At 36.4% G+C, this 22379-nt stretch overlaps 3 protein-coding genes and 1 long non-coding RNA gene across 8 annotated transcripts in view; 1 reads left to right on the top strand and 3 right to left on the bottom strand.

Moving 5' to 3' along the window:
* The window catches only part of LOC127986644 (ankyrin-1), a 74232-nt gene extending 63109 nt beyond the window's left edge, over nt 1–11123 (bottom strand). For 3 of the 4 annotated variants that reach the window (XM_052588958.1, XM_052588960.1, XM_052588959.1), the window contains exon 1: nt 10785–11122. In XM_052588958.1, coding sequence (XP_052444918.1) covers nt 10785–10910 — 126 coding nt within the window. In that variant the 5' untranslated portion in view covers nt 10911–11122. Of the gene's footprint in view, nt 1–10784 lie in introns of all 4 variants that reach the window. The other variant, XM_052588961.1, reaches the window with a different exon arrangement.
* A 1648-nt stretch (nt 11124–12771) lies between these two features.
* Nucleotides 12772–14230, top strand: LOC127986701 (uncharacterized). The gene is made up of 2 exons (XR_008160916.1): nt 12772–12909; nt 13910–14230. It is a non-coding gene; the product is annotated as an uncharacterized LOC127986701 (long non-coding RNA).
* LOC127986684 (uncharacterized) lies at nt 13776–18195 on the bottom strand. 2 transcript variants are annotated; one of them, XM_052589018.1, is made up of 9 exons: nt 17650–18195; nt 17533–17562; nt 15257–15332; nt 15060–15181; nt 14830–14940; nt 14576–14603; nt 14478–14497; nt 14234–14286; nt 13776–14031 (listed from the first exon to the last, which is right to left on the bottom strand). In XM_052589018.1, exons 1-9 carry the CDS (start codon nt 17669–17671, stop codon nt 13915–13917), a joined length of 579 nt encoding a protein of 192 aa, XP_052444978.1. In that variant the 5' UTR covers nt 17672–18195; the 3' UTR covers nt 13776–13914. The 2 variants fall into 2 exon arrangements, with proteins under 2 accessions (XP_052444978.1, XP_052444977.1); XM_052589017.1 differs by having other exon boundaries at nt 15060–15332.
* Nucleotides 18196–18339: 144 nt separating this feature from the next.
* Nucleotides 18340–22342, bottom strand: LOC127986677 (putative tRNA (cytidine(32)/guanosine(34)-2'-O)-methyltransferase). The gene is made up of 11 exons (XM_052589009.1): nt 22205–22342; nt 21758–21898; nt 21546–21615; nt 21324–21423; nt 20513–20591; nt 20361–20413; nt 19661–19714; nt 19435–19537; nt 19275–19358; nt 19016–19119; nt 18340–18928 (listed from the first exon to the last, which is right to left on the bottom strand). The coding sequence occupies exons 2-11, from the start codon at nt 21876–21878 to the stop codon at nt 18725–18727; spliced, it is 972 nt and encodes a 323-aa protein (XP_052444969.1). The 5' UTR covers nt 21879–21898; nt 22205–22342; the 3' UTR covers nt 18340–18724.
* Between the last annotated feature and the right edge of the window lie 37 nt (nt 22343–22379).

Genomic DNA, 22379 nt, shown 5'->3' with positions numbered 1-22379 from the left:
GGTATTTCAACACTTCACCAGAAAAACCATGTTTGACTAGCATTTTCATTGATTGTTCTCGCTATAGTACACTAGCAATACCCAGCAGTCAGTAACACTTTACGATAAGGTCCCATTAATTAACATTATTTAATGCATTAACTAACATTAACTAACAATTAGCAATACTATTAATTGTTCACTGTTCATGTTACCTCAGGGCTACTAAATAATATTAACGGATACATACTTTGATGTAAATAATGTATTAGTGAATGCTATTGAGTCCTCAATCCATAATATTGCTTTCTTCAGCAAAAAAAAAAAAAAAACTAAATCAGGAGAGAAATCTGCATAGATCAAGCACAATTTATTAATAAAAAAGAGTCCAAAGACAAATATATCAGTGGATTTTGATGTGAGATGATAAAGGGAGATGGACTTTTTCACTGCAAGAGGGCTTATAATGGTTTATGGGGTCATATTTTGTCCAGAAGCTATTAAGCATTTAAAGTTAAAATACCCTTTAATAATGGATTTGTTTCTTACAAGCATGCAGCTTTTCACTTCACAAAACATTAATTGATGAACTGGAGATGTATTCATTATACTTGTGGGCTTCTGTGATGTTTTTATCAGCTGAATGGACTCTCATTCTGACGGCACCCATTCACTGCAGAGGATTCATTGGTGAGCAAGTGATGCAATGGTAAATTTCTCCAATTCTGTTCCAAATTCATCTATATCTTGACAACAATGACGTTCTAGGTCCAAAAAAATTCCAGGAGCATTTCCTACTTAGCAAAATCATGATCACCCTACTTTAATATGGCTGATATTAAAGGAATTCACTGTATATTTAATAATAACACAGAAAACATACAAAAAAAGCAGTCAATATTCAACAAAGACCTCATAACATTCCACCACAAGCAAACAGGGGACATCATTACAGGCAGTGCAGGTGGATTCATCAGGGGAGCCCGAGACACACATGATGTTGCCCTTCATCTCTCCCACCAGACCTGCTTATTGCTCATAATCAACTACTGCTGTCAGGTTATGCTCTTGTTATTGAGCTGCGGCCCATAAACAAACAGTCATATCGGGAAGACAACAGCACTCATGCTGGCAATATTACAGATCTTTTCTCTCTCTCTCTCCCTGCACTCCACTGAGGCACTGGACTGGAAAAGCTACACCATGCACATATAAATACTTCATCACTGATTCAATTTTAAACCATGGATGGAAAGAAAGGAAAAAAGATTGCTCCTTGAACTTCACTTTCCCTCCATTAGTGACTGCCTTCATCCTTTGTATTTTTTCTCGGCATCTCCCTCTCTCTCTTTCTCATATGTACACACATGCACAAATGCTGAGTTTGGTAATGGAGTTACACAAACACTTGCACATACTCACCAGATATCAACACACACACACACACAAGACATTTCCAGACTTTGATAATGGGACAGCGAGAGGACGGAGGGAATTTAAACCATTGTATTGCACCGAGGTCATAAATAGCCAGCGGAAATATTATGTTTACTTTCTGTCAGAGCGCAGAGACACAACTGCATACATCAATTGAACATCCACAGCTTGTAATTTTGCTGAAATGGGCTGTTTTGAGTGCAAGAGGGTCACAAAAAAAGGAAGGTCATTTGGTTTATGACGAGATTTGAGCCGCAAAGAAAAGAAAGGCCAAGTCATATCTAACGTATCTAGACAGGCCTGCAGGGATTAGTATAATTCTGCAAGACATATGACATTAATCTGGGAATATGAGAAAGAAACTGTTAACTTGTGTGGATTAGGACCAGGCCTTTGAAGATATCACAAGGGGACAACATTACAGGCAACTGGGGTAAATATCACACATCCGATGTTGAGACTGTAATTTCTTAACACAGATTCAAACTGAATATGTATAGCATGCATACTAAATCAATAAATAAATCTATGTATATGAGCTTTGTGGTGCATGTTTTTCAAGTTATTGTGTTTTGTCAAGACACAAAACAGGTCAAGAATGCATACAACACATTTAGTATGCATACTACATTCATCAAGTATGACAACTACATACATTTTCAATGCATACTACTTAAATGGTGTGCCCTGCATTGATTTGGATACATATTAAAATTATTTAGTTGCATGCTGCATCAACTTTGAATTCATGCTTCAGAAATTTGCAGTTGATTATGAATGCAAGAAAAGCCTAAATAATTAGTGACTGTGTATAAACTGGACAAGCTGAAAAGTAAAGTATGTACTTGCTTCATGTTAAAATGCTTTTAACATACTTTAACTACAGAATACAATTCAAAGTTTGAGGCCAGTAAAATGTTTTAAAAGGGATTCCCATTGGATTCCCATGCTAAACATGGACAAAGTTTCAAAAATTAAGTTGTAAGTTTGAAGGAGTATTTTTGTTCCAAAAAAACCTCTTCCAGTTTGTCACAAGTTTCAGAAAGTTTTTTTCGAGTATGGCTCTGTGTGACGTTAGATGGAGCGGAATTTCCTTATATGGGTCCTAGTGCGCGCTCTTCTGCCGGAAGAGCGCGCGCTCCAGTATAGCAGAGCACTGAGAGCCTGAGAGGCTGAGCACAGCCTGATCAGAGCGAGAGCGTCGCGAAAAGTCACAAAAGAAGTGTGTTTTTGGTTGCCAGGGCAAGACAACCCTGCACAGATTACCAAAAGAGAAACAGCATTAAGGGACCGGTGGATGGAGTTTATTTTTACAGAGCATCAACAGAGTTGTGCAAGTGTTTTTGTTTGTGCCCTGCATTTCGGATTGCACATCGTTTATTTCTTAAGGATAATGCAGTCCCAACGGAAAAGGGTCACGATCGTGTGTTGGAACCGCATGCGGTGAGTAAAACTGCTTCAAATATCTCTGTGTTGTTAACTTAGCTATCAGCCCTTAAGCACATCAAGTAAACAACATGCGATGTTGTCATCAAACTGCACTTTCCACATGTACAGCTTAAAAAAAAAAAAAAAAAAAAAAGACGACATCAAGTGGAACTTAGTCATTTTCCAAAACCGCTAAGCAAATATATACAGTTTCAGTACATACCACATAGCATACCGCCTTTGCTGATGCTGCTCTTGTTAAATTTCAGCCTCTGGATCTGTGTCACAGCTTCAACATGCTCTCAACTCAAAAGCCTACTGGCGCTCGTGATTCTTTAGCTCCGCCCACACGTCACGCCTCTAGGCGCCTGTGTTTTTCCGGGAAAAATCAGTACAGACTATCTTTCTCTTTTAAATATAATAAAAATAAAGACTTTTTGGAGTTATGAAGGATGCAGTACTACTCTATGGGTACTCAAGATTAACCGGATATTGAGTGAAAACGAGCATTTCACCCCCCCCTTTAATGTTGAAAAGCATCTCTTTTGATCACCAAGGCTGCATTTATTTGATCAAAAAAATAAACAATAACCCATTCTAATATGCTGACTTGAAAAGAAAAATGCTGTTATTATTAAAAATCAGTGCTTAATATTTTCGTAGAAATCTTTTGAATATAGTTTTTTTTATAAAACTTACTAAACCCACACTTTAGATCAGTTGTGTAATTATTAGCTACAAAGCACTAAAATGAAAAATTTACTAAAAATCAAATTTGTTTGTGTCCTGAACACTCAAGAAAAAGATGCGAGTGAAGATTATGCAAAATAACAGAATAAAATTATATTAAAAAGTAATCAAATGAAAAGGAAATGCACTAAGTTATGCAATGCACATAAACCTACTACGCATATCATTTTTGTAAATAATGCATGCAAAAAAAGCTTAAATGATTTTTGGTTGTGTATAAACTACACAGTTTGAAAAGGTTAAAGCAGTATCACAAGAAAAATTGTTACAGAAAAATACTGAAAGCAATTTTAAAAGTTACTGAAACTAAATTAGCTGGTCTCCTAATGTGAACGCAGAAACGTCAATTATGCAAATTATTCAGGTAAACTAATAAAGAAATACATTCAGTGCTGCTTTAACTGAAATTAATTTTTATTCATTACTCTTCATAAAATTATTCCTTTTGTGAACGTGAAACACTCTCAGCATTATCTTTTCAATATCAAGATCCATATCATGAGCATTATCAACGGTGTCATATGTTGCACCAAAAAAACTAAACAAGTTTGCAGCATTCAGGTGACAAAATGATATAATAAGCGATAACATGCATGTATATGGGGCAAGAAGGACACCACAGCTGGGGAGACACTGAGAATAATAAATAGATTAGCTTGGGTCGTTTTGTCTTCAAGCAGAAGACAGACGAGAACTTCCCCACCCAAATCTGTCGATAACACTGCTACAAAGCAAAGCTGTTGAGTATGCATGCGTGTAACCGAGCAGCACGTGTAGGGAACACATCTCATGCTCTCTTCTCCTCTGTTATCCCTGCAAGGACAATTTTGGTAAGCTACAGTATTTCATCTATGTCATCCATAAGGGACCATATGTGAGAAGCATTCTATTGAGCAGCGGCCACCACATATATTCAGAACCTGTGTCAATTTAATCAGTGTTGTGTAATCGTAGCTTATGGGCTCCTTGCCTAATGCGTGAGACAAAGCACTTTGAGTCTAATGGATGCTGCTCTGTCATGTGCAAGGAACGTCGATATTTCGACATTATGACTGGAATTGGGACCAGCAAGTACATGGAATATCCGTCAAGAAATAAGAGCATGCATGCTATAAAAAATAAAATATGTTTTGTGCAGTGAAGTTAATATTAAATCATTGAGGAAATGCAATCGGTTCTTGTGTTTTACAGTTAAAAGATATTCATGTTTTATTAGCCACTCTCTAATTCATCCTCTATTTTTTAAAAGATACGAAGAACATGACATCATATAATAATTGTTGCAGTGATCGTAGAAACACCAAAAGGAAAAAAAATTCCTGATTTATATTGTGAGGGTCATTGTGATGTAGTATCAACAGTTGTGTGTTTGAGTTATGTTGAACTGGCAAGGTTTTTGCTTAGTATATGCTTTTAGTGGAAAAATGTGCAAAAGATATCCAAGGCACAATTTTGCATACTAAATCTGAGCAGCATGCATACTCAATGCACTACACTGTAAAAGAAAATCTTTCTAAAAATTCTAAAATTTACGGTAAAAAAAACGGCAGCAGTGTTTGCCAGAACTCTACCGTAAACAATACGGTACAATGTTTTAGGTCTTACAGTTTAACCTTAAATTTACAGTTAAAGTCATTAACTGATATAATGTTAATATACCAACCTACTGAAGTACTGAAATCTGTTGTGCAACTTTGTAATACACTGATAACCACCAAATGCAGGTGGTGTTGGGAGAGTCACCTGATGAACCTGATCCCAAGAGGCCTCATAACTTTATGTAAAGAATGACAAAAGGAAGTGGATTGCACAAAGAATACCCCCCCCCCCCCAGCACCAATATACGTAATTATGTATCTTGCTTCCTTCTTACAGTGTAAAAGGAGACAGTAATGAACACATTAATCAAATCTTTATCAACTTGAGCTGTTCAAATATTACAGGAAAAACATGTTCTTTAGTATAATTATACAAAGAGAAGTGTCAGAATAACAAAACAAATCCATAGGCGTATCACAACACTTTTTCACTATTATATCCCTGTGCATTCAAGCATCCAAAGGATGAACATGGCCATCTACATTATACCACAACTCTTCACTTTCACGAGTCATTTTTTGTGAAATACTACACCTACTTCCACAAAACCTGCAAAGTCAAGAAATGAGAGATTTGACAAACTTTGTGCATTTACATTTGTGCATATGGGACCGGCATTTCTCAAAGTTCATTATACAGCACAACAAGTAAAAATGTATAAATACAATCTAGCCGTTCTAATTACTCAACAATTTTGCACTTTATATGTCAGAAGGAAAAATGTCAAATACAACCATTTTAAGTCAACACACACAAAAAAATATGACTCAGCTCTAGCTTTAATATTTAATTTTTGAGGAGATCTATTTCAAAGCAATTATGCCTGCAGGAAAAATATTCTAGAGGCTTCAAGGACCACAAACCGTTTGTGTGCCTTGACTGTAACTAATCAAATGAGAATACAAATTAACATTTTCTCAATAAAATATTGACATTTTTTAACTAAGTGCAAAGAAGTTCAATACAAAAAAGGGTCATGAAACACTAAAACATATTTCCACAATATTAAAGGGGTCATATGATGCGATTTAAATTGTTCCTTTCTCTTTGGAGTGTTACAAGCTCTTGTTGCATAAAGAAGATCTGTAAAGTTTCAAAGACTAAAGTCTCAAATCCAAAGAGATATTCTTTATCAAATTTAAGATTCAACCACGCCCCCTAAAACTGCTCGTTCTAACACACTCCCATGTCTGTGCCACTGTGTGGGAAGATTTGCATAACGCCACACAAATGTTCACACAAAGAAAGAAGGCATGACTTTTATTCTCACTGCAGTATTGTTGCTGCCGCCATGTTTTGGAGACGCTGTGTGTTTCGTTGTGAATGTGAAACCTCTTTGTTTAGCCTTCCAATTGAGGACACAACTAGAAATCAGTGGTTAAGTTGTATTTCAACACTTCGTAACATTTCACCCCAAATATTCAGATGTGTGTGGCGCATTTTTGGAGGACGAGGACTGTTTCCTATGAGAGTAGCCTACAATGCCAGTGTCTGTTTTTATAGAGTGGAGCAATAACAACTTTGCCAGTACAGTCTGGCACTTCTGACTCACAATCTGTAAGTATGTTTACATATTTAAAGAATTTGCAACTGACAATCCAAACCCGAGTTTTGGGCAGTGTGAAGTAGTGTTTGTTGTTTGTAGTTTCTCTGACCACAAATACAGACGTGGTTTTACGTTTAAGGAGTGTGATACGATACGCGAAACGCATAACGTAAAAAGACTGTATAAGTCATTATAATCAGTATTTATGTCCCCACTGGATGCAGCAGATGCCTTCTTTATAATAGGTTTACTGGTTTTGTCTCGTTGTGCCAGGACACGAAATCACAGTATGGTAAGGGGCTTTCATTCACAATCTTGAGGTATTCGGCCAGTCACAATGAACTGGATAGCTGGCCAATCAGAGCACACCTTGGATTCAGAATGATGAGCTTTGTAAAAATCAATGCTTTTCAGAAAGGTGTGGCATAGAGAAGAAATAATAATGTACATTATGTGGAAAATAGTGTTTTTTTTTTTACTTTAAACTGAATAAACATTGCATTACACCAAATTCATAAAATAATATTATTTTTAGCACCATCATATGACCCCTTTAACAGTGCATATTACCAATACATCTTTATGAAATTTTATACAAATTATATTTTACTAGGTTTGAAATTAACAAACACTGACAGATATTTTTTCTACAGTAACAGAAATTCCCTATTCATTAACCACATTCATCTGATATTTTTACGCAAAATTATACTAATATGAACATTTTGATACAGCTAAAGTAACAATGTAGCAAGTCAAGTTAAGTCTTTATCAGCGACAGAAATATTAAAGTTAAGCAGTGTGGCTTTAATGGCAAATGTGGTTTTTCCTATTATGACCACAGCAGGTACTTAATTCTAATGCACTTCTCTGACATTATGCTGCTATATTTCATGTGTCACTCCCACGGTCAGTGGACCTCTCTGCTACCTCTAGTGGTGCAGACATGGCATTACAAAAGCATCTCCCCATAGATCACAACTGAACCTTCCAGAATCCTGGGCAACGCATCCCTTCAAGTTGGCAGGATCATGGACAGATTGGTAGCGACTCAGGCACAGAATAAATATAGCCCATGACTGAAGGTACTTACTCATATGTGTGACTTCACCTTCTATTAAGCAACAAGACAAATGCATGCTTCTCTGCTGTATTGGAATCTGGGCCAGGCCGTGTGTGTAAGATCTTATGCATCACATCCGTATGGCACACACACGGCAAGATCAGCTTAGAGACATAAAAGTACTGTTGGGTAATTAATACTGTGTTGTACACAGCAGCACAGATTCCATCTTTCATAAGTAAAAATAATACAAAGCACCAATGCAGCTAGTAAATGATGCACTACACCAGGGATAGGCAACTCCGGTCCTGGAGGGCCACTATCCTGCATAGTTTAGCTTCAACCCTAATTAAACACACCTGAAAAAGGCAATCAGTGTTTCCGGGATTACTAGATAGATACAGGCAGGTGAGTTTTTATGAGGGCTGAAGCTAAACTCTGCAGGATAGTGGCCCTTCAGGACCGGATTTGCCTATCCCTGCACTACACTGTTGGCCATTTCCAAGAATTAAAGAGCCCCCTTCTTGTGTCTTTCTCAAAGGCTATGTTTATACTAGCATGTACTGTACTACTGTTTCTGCGGTATGTATACTGTGTAGAGAAAACAAACTGTGTGTATGGTACACTTGGTAAAGGTTCCAAAATGGGGCTTTTGCAAAGAACCTTTCAAAAACATTTCTTAAAAGAACAATATTTTCTTAGTGTGAAGAACATTCTAAAAATAGCAATGGAATTGCTCCATGAATGTTAAAGGTTCTTTAACATTGAACCCTGCATAGATGCAAATAAAGAACCTTTATAGTTTAGCCACATGATCTGCTGCACATGCTAAAATGTGTAGTATACAGACACTAGACACTGAGCTACAGTACATTTTACAATGCAATGCGGTTAAACTTCCATTTCCGGTGTGATGAATGAACAGTAATTTATGCATTGTAACTTTCCATATTTCCGAACTTTCTCTTACAAGATATTTCTGAACAAAATCAGATCTAAAATGTAACAAAATAAAAATATGCAGATGCAACTAACTGAATTAAATGCACCATGTGTCAACAATATAGCATACTGTGTGATGTTTAATGTTACATAATACATATTTAAATAAAAAATAGTACTATCCAGTTCCAGCATATAATGCAGTATTCAGTAAGAGCTAATATTTCAATTGGAACACAGCCAGTTTCTCTGCATCTCACACTCTGGGCACTTGACATCATTTTTCTCTGGACATCCACCTCAGGGATGTGTAAAAATCACAACACAACTGTTTGTCCACCCACAGCTGAGATCTCACAAGGCCATAGACTGTCCAAAACACTTTGAGACCTCAGCAAAACTGACACATCTTCAGGAACTCGATGACACTCGGGGTCAACAATCTTTATGACATGAAGTGCCATTTTTAATTTATCATAGCAATCACTGTACCACATTGACTTTTATGATAAATGGTGGTGATAAATGTCAAAGTTGGCATGAAAAGAAAATTCAACTTATTCTGTAAATGCATGCTACAGATCTGAATGTGAATTATTCATCCATGTATGTTTTCGTTTTTAATATCTTTTTAAGAGTATAATTTTATATTGAAAGTAAATTTTTTCTTGATTTAAATCTTGTGATGTTTTATTTCTTTACTAATTGTTTATTAATTATGGACCCTGATTTCAACTTTAATTGAAATAAACAACAAAGTGCCAGTATTTATCCTTCTGCGTGCCAATGGTTGAACTCATGGCCAGGGTTACAGACTGGTTTACGCCTGAAGCTGCAAGCTCATATAAACATATGCATCTTGCATTAGCTGTAGCTGTCGCATTACATTAGCCTTTAGGAAACAAGCGGTTTGCATTTTAACTAAACAATTATGTCAAAATCCACAAATATGAAAAAAAGCTCAAGGGTTGCATATGAAAAGTGAGTGCTGAACTGCTTATTAAACAAATCACTATTTTATTCAAATCAAAAAAGCAACAGTGTCATCAAACATGTCCCATCTTCAATTTTCCAGACCCCTGTGTAATCTCTAGGGGTCACTGACAGCCTTGACAAATGCTTCATCAGACGTCCCACCGAAGATTAAACAGCCAACTCTCAAGGACAGTCCTCCTCAGAGTGATCTTTAGACTCCAGTATCTTTTTGTGTCACTGCGTGTGTATGAGCAACTCGTTTCTGTTAATTGGTGCTACACTGACATTCTACCACCGCCGGCCACGTATCTATGCCCGATCATGTAGTTACGCGAGCATGCTGATAAATGCTAGGCTGACAGGTTTTATGAGCCTTGGTGAGCAGACGGGAGCAGAGTCATCACCCCGGTCTCTGCCGATCTTGTTGTCTTCAGCTCTAACCTAAGTCACGTGTACTTCTTGACTCCCCCTGCTCTCGAGTGAAGCCAAAATCTGCATGCACGCGACCATACATCATCGCATGCACATTGGTGGAAGGTAAGGTAAGTAAGTAGGCAGCCAGAGGGCTCAGAGCAGCAGAGCTCCCATAATGGACTTCAGCTCCCATCCCATCATACAAACAGTAATGAGAATTGGTGGCAGAAGCAGGTGCAGACATTACGCTCACGTTCTTCCAAAGTTCACGCTTATGGCACCGATATGAGGTGGTGTAGCATGCCGATGACAGGCGGAAGGAATGCGACAAACAATGGAGCCTGCGGCGGGTGCATCTGAATACATAAAGCAATTGGGTTTGCTTTGATGCAGCATCAGTCATAAACAGCATTTGCTTGTAAATCGATCGAGCAGGATGTTCCCCAGAGAACCGAGGGGCTACTTGACCAATCATCTCAGTCATGATCCTCCCTCATCTACCCTGCCAGACATCAGCATCTTCCTCAAACATAATCTGTGGACAACCTGCTCTAGCTGACTGGTTAACACAATGAGTCAGTGATATGTGTGAAGGTGTATGTATCCTTCCCCATGCGCAAAAAGAGCAAGGAGGGGTTTTTTTTCTGTTACCTTGCGTCTACGGTCTTTCGATCGGTTCCTCTTCTTGATCTTCTCCTCCTCCTTCTCTCGCAGCTCTTGAGCTGCGAGCTCCTGTAGGTCCTTGTTCTTGCGGATCTGCTTAGCGGCTTGCGCCATGGTGCCGCTGAAACAAGCAGTGCTGCGCCTATAACGGAGGCTGTCGCTGTCCCTGCGGTGGCCAGTGCGGGAGAGGCGGTGGCGCTGTGCGCGCCTGTGAGGAGTGAGCGCCCTGCACGGCTCTAGGCGGCAAGTTCCCTCAGCAGCGTGCCACAAAAGAGATGATGCTGCTGCCTGCCTGCCTGCTTGCTCCTCATCCAAGCAAGATCCTTCCCATCCCCCCCTCCCTTCTCTCTCTCTCTTTCAACACACCAGTCAGTCACGCAGTCCAAGCCTCAGCAGTGAGGGATACTGCAGCAGCTCGATTTTTCTTCCTCTATCTCTCTTTCTCACTCACAGTCTCCCATTTTTCTCAGCAGAGATACTGCCAACTGTTTACCACACGTCTGTTGTATTATTGTCGTCGTCTTTGTGCAGATCTGCAGGATGTGCTTGAAAACAATAAGCGCACAAATTCACAAATTTAGTATTTCTTTCCACACAGACTGGTTTTGAAATAAAAAAAAAAACATCTTTTGTTTGATCAATTACTGTATATTCGCCTCTCATACAACCTTATGTGGTTGGTTTCTGTATTACTTTAGTGTGATGCATTCAGTTGGGTGCATTTTCTGGTTCTAATTGAAGGCAGGTTCCCATTTGATTTCCCATTTGAGTGAAAGGGCTTAGAGCCATAACAGCTTACCTCATAAAAACTGCATGTACAATCTCACTCTGTCTCTCCAGACTGTGGTTTTCCATGAGAAAGGGCTTTTGCATTGTTGTCTATGCAGTAATTTGGTCCATTTCGACCTGCAGATTATGTGAGAAAGACAATGTGTGTACATGACAAAGAGAGAGAGAGAGATATAGGTTGCATTATCACTCGTTTATTGCATCAAGATACGTACCAGTCGCTTTATGTCAAGGAAAACCCTATGGAACCATCCAGATTCTTCCTAGAGCTGTCATGCCGTTCCTCTCTTGTATTTTGTAATTTATACAGTAATGACAAATTGTTTTTTTTTTACTAGTGAACACGTGGGATGCAGTGTGGTATTTATATTTCCTGGTTTATTTTACAATACTGTGCAAAATGTGAGATTGTGGAGTACAACAGTTATGTAAAAAGGAGCCAGTGCATTACAATTCAGAGCCCATCTGAAGTAAAATGCAGGCAGAAGCGTTTGCCTCTGAGAATGATGTCAGAGTCATGTGACAAATCAGTCATACTTATTTATGCTTGTCATGACACTAGGCTCCACATTATCCTTCAACTGCTTGATTTCTCTTCCTCTAACAAAATGATCTAATGATTCCCCTTGGGAAAGGGGGGAAACTTTGTAATTATAGTGACAGTCTTTGTTTACACCACATACTGTACTGTAAAAGCCTATAATATGGTCTACATGACATATCTGGTGGAAATATGGTTATTAGGTTGGTTTTGAATGCTTTAAGATGTCTTGGGTTTGCACTAACATGTAAATCAACATAGAAAGCATAAATACATAGTATGATAATAGATATTTCCCAGTTATTTATTTATTTTGTATTTTTTGCAGTGCTTTAAAAAGAGAATGGGACCCATCAGTGTTGATTTTTCTGCTATTTCAGAGTGATTATTCACATGGAAAGAAAAACTGTGCATTAGCAAAGTTGGCAGATTTCATGATGAATGGGAATACTAACAGACAGTTTTCTTCAGGTAATATCTAAAGGGTTTGTTGTGCTGGCTAATATAGAAGGGTAATTTGACTTATACAGACACCTAACAGTGAGTATGCCATTTCCAATTACAGCAAAAGTTTTCAATTACCAATTCCACTATAGAGATATCCTATTTGGAGTCAGCCATAATTCTCTTTATCCCAAAAAGGTGCAAAACAACAGGTGTTGTGGGTAAATCGACAATTAGCTAATATGGCTAAGTTACCCCCATGAGGCGACCCGCTAACTTACATGTTAAGTAAATATTCATTTCGAGGCGACTGATGTGACTTTTAACTTCCCATGCAAGGTTGGTATTATATATGTGCACAACTTCTTAGTGTATTAAAAAAAAACTGACTAGGCCATTAGCCATCTCACAGAAATTAACGTTTTAGCTCAAAGTTTTAGAAGCTCTTTAACATCCTGTCTGGTGTTGCCCAGGTAAAATTCAACAATTAGACATTCGTTACAATGGCTACATAACAGTATCATACTCGGCAAATAATTTATTGTGTGGTATTGTACAAAGAAAGTGGTAGAAATATAACTTATCTCATTTTGACTCTTTCACAAATCAATAACAGGCCTACTGGACAACGTAATTCTACTTTAGTTTTAATTGTAGCCTACTCACATAACGCAGCCAGTCTCTTCTCCACTACATACTGTTTTTCTTCAGCAAGCTCAATGACAGAGAAACATTTAATACTTTGCATTTTGTGAGTGAAGAGCAATCTTGTTTTGCCGACGGCAGATGTCGCCATCTTGTGGACTCTATACAGCACAACACGATTTCCACACTACAGTCAGTCAGTCAGTCGAACGATAAGGACATTGGGGCATTTCATTATATCGACTTTTATAAACCGAGAAAACAGATATTTTTTTTTTTCCGATACTGCATTTGCTATGATGTATCTGAAAACTAATTTATTTAGCAAACAAATTAAGTATCCTGTGCTAACCTATTCTAAAACACACAGATTTATTTTGTGGTGATTTAATCTGTAGTTTAATCTAAAAAAACAACAACAACAAAAGGGTTTCAAGTTTACTATACCTGTCATCAAGAGGTGTAGCTATCAAAAAGAGTGCCATTATAGCAAACCTAATGTCAACTCCACTACAAATTCAACCACTTTCTGATTTGTATTAGCCTATCAGTTGAACAGATTATTTTGGAAGAGTTTATTATATAAAATCAAGTCATGAGAACCATAAGACATTTGCTCAAAACAGCACATATCATTTTTATTTCATCCTTGGTGGCTTAAATCCCTAAGGGGGGAAATCTATTGTTGTTACAGGTTGTTCAACGCGTGACCACCGTGGCGTATTCAGTTCCTGATTCATACTTCACTGCTGGAGAAGAGTTTTCACCAGCACCTGAATAATTCACCGTGGCATATAATAGCTCATTCTCTACGACCTGTGAAAAACATGTTGAAATTAAACATTACAAATGAGTATTTCTCTAAATCATGCTCATAAAAACATTCATAACGGCAGAGAAATGCATTTCTTGACTGATATGTAGTTACATGTAAAAATTCAAAGTGAATTTAAAACCTGTATGACTTCCTCGCATGTCGTTTTGATTTCAAAAGTAATTCAATAAATAAATAATGTACCTCTGTTTTTTCTTCCTCAACTTCAGCAGTACTCGAATTTGCATCTTGGTTGTCTAAAAAAGAGAGAATTTGTCATGAATTGTATGTTTTCTTTAAATAATAAAAAAATAATATTAATTCACCATGACCTCAGAATTGTCTAAAAGAATCTACTAAAAGAACTCAGTGAGGTGCAATGCAAGTTTGGACAAATATACAGAAGTTACAAGCATTTCTGCTGATAAAAATATCCAAACTCACTCACCATTGTCCATTACCTGGGTTCTGTAAGAAAACAAAAACATAACATTTAGAGAATCGTAGGTTTATACCAAATATTTCAGCTGAATAATATGCACTGACCTCACTGGTTGTAACTTTTGTTTATACCCTAAAAAAATAAAATAAATATTAATAAATACATTTTGTAGACTACTGGAGACATAGGGCAGTAACTATCAAAAATGTGTATACTATGGTAATTATTTCATGTTTGGTGGTTATAAAGCAGGTTAAGGTTAGGATTATGCATATGGTTAAAGATATAAGTGTGAAATCATTCTTTGACATACATAACCAGAATTAGACTAGAGAACATTGTGTTTGTGGTTTCTTACCTTGTATTTTGGTCACATAGATAACACATATGATGATGGAGATGAGCAGAGAGAGCAGAATCAGTGTCCCCATGATAACCAGAAATATAAGAGTGTATTTACCAGAAAGAGCTAAAAATGAAAACAGATAAGCAGTTTTTAAAATGTTGAATCTGTGTACTCTGTCTAGATAATTAATAATAAAGTTTTATTACATTACAACGGTTTAAAAAAAAAAAAAAGCAATTTACATATCCTCCACACTGTAATGGTGACATTTTGGCTGGTTTTGTTGTCAGTGTTGAGATAACAGTGGACGATAATAGTTGTTCGGAGCTCCACTCCAGCTTTTCCCTGTAAAAGCTTCTCTCCACTGACAGTAAGGTTACAGCAATTGTCAGAGGAATTCTGATAACCAATTGTTCTTGAATCAGCATAGAATACGCACGTAGCCTGTTCTCTGTTACAGCATGTCAGATTCGTCCGGTCACTGAGAGTCATCACTCCAAGACCAGCATTAAAATCTGTATAGGGGTAGCAGATTGAATGAGGGATTGAAAATGATTACAAATACATAATCTCATGCACATAACAACTATCCCTCAGGAACAGGAGCACTGGTACTGTTCATATGGGTCATTCCTAGGATTTGGTAATATTTCAGTCCCCAAGAGTTTCTCAAGTGGTGGTTCACCAAAATTATAAGAAATTGTTAGCTTTTTACTAAACTTTGATATGCCCATTATAATGAATAAAATATATGATTGCCATTATATATATATATATATATATATATATATATATATATATATATATATATATATATATATATATATATATATATATATATATATAGCATAAAATAAAGTCTTAAACAAAATTTTGGCCATTAGTGTAAGCATTTATTTGTGTTCCTTTCTTGTGAAAAATAATTCCTTGAAAACTGCAAGATATTTGATGGAAAACAGACTTTAAAGTTAGTCCCCCAGTCTGAACTCAATAATTTTTTATATTTTTTATATAATATTTTCAACGTTTTCAACGTTTTATTTTAATCCGTAAGTATATAGAGTGTACTTATTTTATTGCTGCCATATATGGTCTACTCACACTGCATGAGAAGCAGTGGCCATATTGAGAGAAAAACCACAAGCCCACCACATACAACACTGTCATAAATACATGTATTCCAAAATAAATGTATGAACAGTATTATAAACGTGTGACAGGGTTAGTTACTTCATCTATTAATCATTTAAATGAAAAAAAAAGTAATGGTTTCAGTAAATATATACTTACAAAAATCATGACAACCCATCATTTTGTTATAAATATAATTTTATACTTGTCCACTTAAACATTGACACATGAGAAATTGCACCCACGTTTGCAGCAGAGAGACAATGTTGGGCACGCAGATATGCTGACCCAGAAAGAAAGGGACAGTATGAGAGAGAGAAAAAAAAGTGAAAATTAAAATTGAAGGCAATGTATCCCTTCAAATGTTTTAGTCTTCAAACCTGTCACACCTTTTTACATTCATATTTTTCGAAAAATATAGGCAATTAAGAATGAAAGCTGATTAACATTTGACATGTTAAGGAAGGACTTAAACAATAAAACTGTGGTTTGAGTTAAACTTCTAAATCAATTCTTTTTTTTTTTTTTTTTTTAAATAGAGACCAGACATGCAATTTGTGCATTTTTAGCTTTAGTCCTATACAAAATGAGAAATATATGATAAATGTTACATCTGTTTCCATTAAAATTGCTATGAAGGATACATATGAGGTAGATGTTTCTTTTTTAACAAGTTCTGTCTAAAATCCTTTTTAAACCAATCCCATTTTGGCCGCTATAGAGAAAAAAGTTGTCTAAATCTGAAAAACACTTAAAATAATAAAAGTATCTTTAATGAAATGTAATAAAAGGTGGGAAATTATTTTATTTTTTTAGTTTTGATTTGTACCTAATCAGGATTTAGAAAATGAATCCTAGTAAGTTCAAGTTGAAACGTTTGTTATATATAACAGTTTATATATGATATTTATGTTCGTGTGTGTGCGACCCTGGACCACAAAACCAGTCATGAAGGGTAAAAACATTTTTATTGAGATTCATACATTTGAAAGCTGAATAAATAAGCTTTCCATTGATGTATGTTTTGTTAGGAAAGAACAATATTTGGCAGAGGTACAATCAACCAACAAATAATAATAAAAAATAAAAAAAATCTGAGAGTGCAAAAAAAAATAAAATAAACGAAACAATGAAAACTGCCTTTATAGTTGCCAAAATGAAGATCTTAGCCATACATATTACAAGTCAAACATGGAACATTATCTTTGCTTAAGGTCTGAAAATATACCCAAGTGAATTAAGACTGGTTTTGTGTTATATATATATATATATATATATATAGCTGTTAATATGTACAGGGGATAGACAAAATAACGTGAACACTCATTAATAGTTTTTAAATCAGTGTAGATTAAGATGTGTTCAGCAGGGTTTAGTATACTCAAATAGTTTATTGTTTTAAGAACAATAAATGTTACTATTATGACTGCGCACACAAAGAATAGAAAAATGTCATGCTTTGAATGAAAAGGACTGTGAAGCACAGTCAACCTTTATAATTTCAACCCAGGTTTAGAGGAAATGTAACTATTCTCAGTTGATGTCATCTGTACATAATTAATGACCAAAATATTAACTACATACCTGCATTTGCCAATTTGGTAAAAAGAATCACTGTAAAATAAACAATGTAAAGGGTGAGCCAACACATACCAGTCAAACAAACACTCTGTACACAGACGATTAAAATGAAGCACTTACAGAATATACCCAGCTGGATCATATTTTCAGGTGCTCAAGTTGATACAGTAACACTGGTTAGGACGATCAGGTCTTTATGCAACATCTAGCATGACAATGTCAGTTTTAAAAAAAAGTACACCGGATGCACAGTTGCCATTTTTGCATACAGGTTTGTTTTCCTGCCCAACTCTTAGAAGGCGAGATCTCTGCAAGACTAGATTCTCTCTACATAACTGACAATGACCAGCAATTCCACTTTTAAGTAAATTATTCATAACTACACTAAAGAATAATTTAGAAAAGACCACATTAGTTGACTCAAGCCAAGCATAAGACGAAAAAACATAGAATGCTGTTGGGTGAGGCTATATACTTAGTGACAAATACTACAGTTATGAAACTGATCAGAACATGCATGGACCATTGAGCAAGCGAATGAAAGGAAACAGATGGCAGATGTTCTCTCTCGCAGGCTTGACAACATATTTTAAACTGAACTCAACCTTTGCACTTAAGTCTTTGAGCAAAGTCATTCTGACTCTGAGATTTTAACATACGTCTGTATTGATTCTGTATTCATACACGGGCCTGTTTTAAAGATCTGAAACGCTGCTTTTATAGCCAAAATGATATTAAAAATACAAGACCGGATTCAAACTTCATTTGAATCACTGCATCTAAAAGTAAAACCAACACTCTGCGTCATGGTAAATTTGGTTATGCGTGTATTTTTATTGAACATGTAGAGCTGCAGTTAAAAGTTCAAATTCAAGAAGGTAGTTTCTGTGATTCAAACAAAGGACCAATCACAGAGAAGACTCTTTGCTAATTTTGAGTGTAATAAAAGTTACAGAAACACTTCAATAGTTAAAAGAGAAACTATATTATCAGTTTCAACAAAATGTGCAGAAAGTGTACCTTTACAGGTATGAAAGCTTGTCACTCTTAATAGTACCCTTAATAGGGACAACTTTAAAATAAGGTAAAAAGACGTAACACGTCTCATTTTATCTGAGAGTACCTCTAAATATAAATGTTGATCCATCATGATAAAATGATATTTTAACAGAAGCTGACAAATCAGTAATGTCCATTAATCGGAGGTTCCTGGTGTGACCGTGTTGGTGTCTGGACTTCGGTTGAGATCTAAAGCAGACAGGGAATCATCAAGTGCTCCAGAAGCCGAGTCCTCTTTGGCTAACAAGTTATTCTTGCGGAGCTGACAGGCTTGCTGGTACGGTGGCCGAATTGGAGGCTGGGTGGGTGGCAAATACTGGTATTCTTTACTAGAATCAAGCTGTTTGAGAATAAAGCAAACCCTGCATTAGCACAGACTGCTCATTCATAGACACGTATGTGTGATTTGAAAGAAGCGGATTAGCACCTGAAGCGGGTAAGTTCTGTCTGAATCAAAGGCACTAAGATCTCCACAAGCAAGGAAAGGAACTATTATTCGGTTTGGCCCCTCTAGCTGGTTAAAGTCGACATCTGGATGGGACAAATTTGCATTCATATCGTGAGGAGGAAGACTGGGCATATACAGAGACATTTACAATATAACATGAGAATAAATGGCATATACAGATATGCACAATCAAATATGGGAGAACTAATTTGATATTTGGAGTAATGGAACAAGTTACCATAAGAGTGATCCAGTAAAGGGTTGGACATGTTAGGGACATAACCTTCAGGTGGAGAGTAATTCTGACACACCACAAAAGCCTCTGAAAGGCAAAAACACATGTGGTTCATGTTTGGAAAAGTACAATATTCCCTGTTCATATGAAACGGTCCTCTCACCTATGCTAGAGTTGCGGCTGCTGCGTGGTTTGGCGCAGGTTACAGCGCTGAAGAAGATCTTGAGCTGGGAGTACAGCAGGGTCACATCTTTCCCCCTGAAGATCTACACAGAAGAAAGACACTGAAGTTCAGGTGAGACTAAAGTAAACTTTTGCTAGATTTCATAATCTTGTACTGACAACCTGACAAGGTAATAAAGAGTATGAATGACAATGGGTCAGCTTACTTTTGCTACGAAGTTGCCACCTGGCTTGAGAACATGTGTGGTGATATTGAGAGCCTGTCGATATGAAAACAGAAAACCTTCAAGCATTCTAGCAGTTATATGGTAAATCACAAACAAAATATTATGTATTTCGTTATTAATGCCATGAAAACTACTAATTAATAATAATGATTAATAATAATTAATAATTAATAATAGTGAATGACACATTACACATGTATGTTTCTGTGTGTGCGAGTGTGTGTTTGGAAGAAAGAGAGAGAGGGGTAAACGGAGTATATGTGCTTTCTGTACATAACAAAACATAATTTAATCTTATTGTTTACTATATTTATTTGCTTGGTCAGTAATGGGGGTCTTGGTTCTTTTGTTGTTTTAGACTGTAAGGACCTTACAAATATGGACATGTAATGTGGTCAAGACCTGCCTGGAACTACTTTAGCCATGCATTTCCCTGAAAATAATGACACACCTTAGAACATTCGTCAGCCAATCAGATTCTAGCATTCAGCAGCCCCATTGTAAAACATTATTTAACAGATCTAAGCTACCATGAACTAATGATAAAAACATACTAACATTAAACAAATAAATAATGTACTACTCAATGTTATTTATTGTTATTGTTAATGTATTTATGAACACTAAAAAATGGGACCTTATTACCAAAACAAGAGTTATGGAAAATATGAATCCATACCGCCAACAGGAGCTGTGCCTGAATGTATTCATCTACATCATGAAGACCTGTAACTATATAGAGAAATGGACTCAAAACCTTCAATTAAAGATTTTGCCAAACTAGAGTAGAAAGCAACATCATGTTCAATAAAACACAAGGTTATTCCTCACCATCAGGGGCGCCGTCACACACAACCAAGTCTGCTGACTGTCCTTCAAAATGTCGAATAATCTCCTGTGCTGTAGAAATCTGTGAAAAGCAATGAGAATATTCACACAAATTAAAATATGTTTAAGGTAAGACACCACAGGCTTGAATACTGTTTTATCAAGCACTAGTCAATTTTTTGATTTTGGTCTCTGATTGGCTTTTAATATCAGACTAGTGGAAAATAAACACCCAAAATACACATTTAAGTGTTTATTTTATTGCACTTATTTGATTTGCATTTGTTGATTTTAATTACAATACATATATTTAATAGATCTTTTTCAAAATGAGTTTCTTGCCCATGCACCGAGCTGGAAATATTCAGTATTGCTTACACCAGACGCTGCAGTTTTATTCCTATCTAAAAAAAAAAGCATTGTGATTTATTTTTTATTTTCTGGTTATTGACAGTACTTTTTTTATTTTTTGGAGTGATAACAAGAGATCCCATGTTTAAACCTTTGACTCTCCAATATGTGAAAATTACTTTTGAACCTGGCTTTATCCAACGTTCATATTTTTGTTCTTGAAATGTCTGCAAACTAGTGCATATTCAAATGCTTAACTTGCATATTTAAAAAAAAAAATTATACTTGTAATAATGTTTGCAATTCATAATCTAATAATTTAACTATGGTAGTATGGTGATATATTAGTCTATTTTTTTTTTCAAATTACCCTTTTCACCTGGAGTGTTATAATAACATATAGTTTTAAATGCTATGATGACTTTGTGGGGGAAAATAAGTGTAAAAGTCTTGCAGGCTCCACCTTGGTGATGTCTCCTTGAATTTGTGTGACACCTGGCAAAGGGGCCATTGCTTGAAGATCAACCGCCACAATCTTGACCTCTTCACTCTTGTCTTTCCCACTTAAAAAAAAAAAAAAGCATTAGAGCAATTACAATAAAAAACACTTTATTGAACAGCATCTGTATGTGCTGTTTACACTTTATCATGCAGTACGGATCAAGTGCATTTGCATTTAACCAACCGGAGTTTACGGCTCAGAACTTGACTCCAGCTGCCAGGTGCCGCACACAGGTCCACAGCACGACTAACACCTGAATGTAGATAGGAAATAAACAATCATTTGAACATAAAAGCCTGCTATGATGTTGTCTATGTAGGCACTTCACATGCTTAGTTCACAAGGCATATCCTATGATGACTCATCCACCATCCCATGCAGACTGAAGCTCTTACCTTTAAAAAGGTTGAACTCTTCATCCAGCTGCAGGAGTTTGAAGGCACTCCTTGCTCTCCAGCCCTCCTCCTTCGCCAGTCTGTAGTATATATCGCGTTTGTCTTTGGATGAGCGCCCCATTTTTCCTTCACTCACTTATTCTGTAGACAAATAATGACACGGTTGTACATCTAAACCAGCTAAACAAATAATTAATATATTTGCTATGATGGTATTTACATATGTTACCTCGCAGTAGAAAAGATACTCTTAAAGTGACTTCGAAAACATTCTTATTATTTTACTTACCACTTAATTACTCTTAATTAAAATGAATCTCATTCTTAATTATTTTATACGTTAGTTAGTAAGAAATATTAACGCTAGCGGTTATACACATAACCATAATATCCACTAGCCAATATCATTATAGTGTAAAAAAATATAATTTCATAAAATGTACCTACTTAGGACAGCTGGATCAGCGCTACCTGTTTTCGTCGCAACGTGACGCTTCTTCTTCTTGTTTTGTTGCGGTCAGAGAAACAGGAGACAACACTGACACGCACTGGAGATGAGCTGCTATTACACGTGATGCCTGAACGTGATCGCAGTTACCGTCCATAAACACGAACTTTAAGC

This window comes from Carassius gibelio, chromosome B21 (genome assembly GCF_023724105.1).
Source record: "Carassius gibelio isolate Cgi1373 ecotype wild population from Czech Republic chromosome B21, carGib1.2-hapl.c, whole genome shotgun sequence".
Lineage (NCBI taxonomy): Eukaryota > Metazoa > Chordata > Actinopteri > Cypriniformes > Cyprinidae > Carassius > Carassius gibelio.
The sequence above is the reverse complement of the archived record's forward strand: the minus strand, read 5'-3'. Positions and strand labels throughout refer to the sequence as shown.

Bases quoted from the DNA above. Each gene is read 5' to 3' on its own strand.
- LOC127986684 (XM_052589017.1), bottom strand. From the start codon at position 17,671: ATGATCCAGCTGGGTATATTCT. The intron at 15,333-17,532 runs GTATGTAGTTAA...ACCCCTATACAG, and splicing joins TACCAAATTGGCAAATGCAG to ATTTTAATGCTGGTCTTGGA. The intron at 14,032-14,233 runs GTACATTATTTA...TGTTTTTCACAG, and splicing joins TTGAGGAAGAAAAAACAGAG to GTCGTAGAGAATGAGCTATT.
- LOC127986677 (XM_052589009.1), bottom strand. From the start codon at position 21,878: ATGGGGCGCTCATCCAAAGACAAACGCGATATATACTACAGACTGGCG. The intron at 21,616-21,757 runs GTAAGAGCTTCA...ATCTACATTCAG, and splicing joins AGAGTTCAACCTTTTTAAAG to GTGTTAGTCGTGCTGTGGAC. The intron at 19,359-19,434 runs GTGAGAGGACCG...TTTGCCTTTCAG, and splicing joins CAGCCGCAACTCTAGCATAG to AGGCTTTTGTGGTGTGTCAG.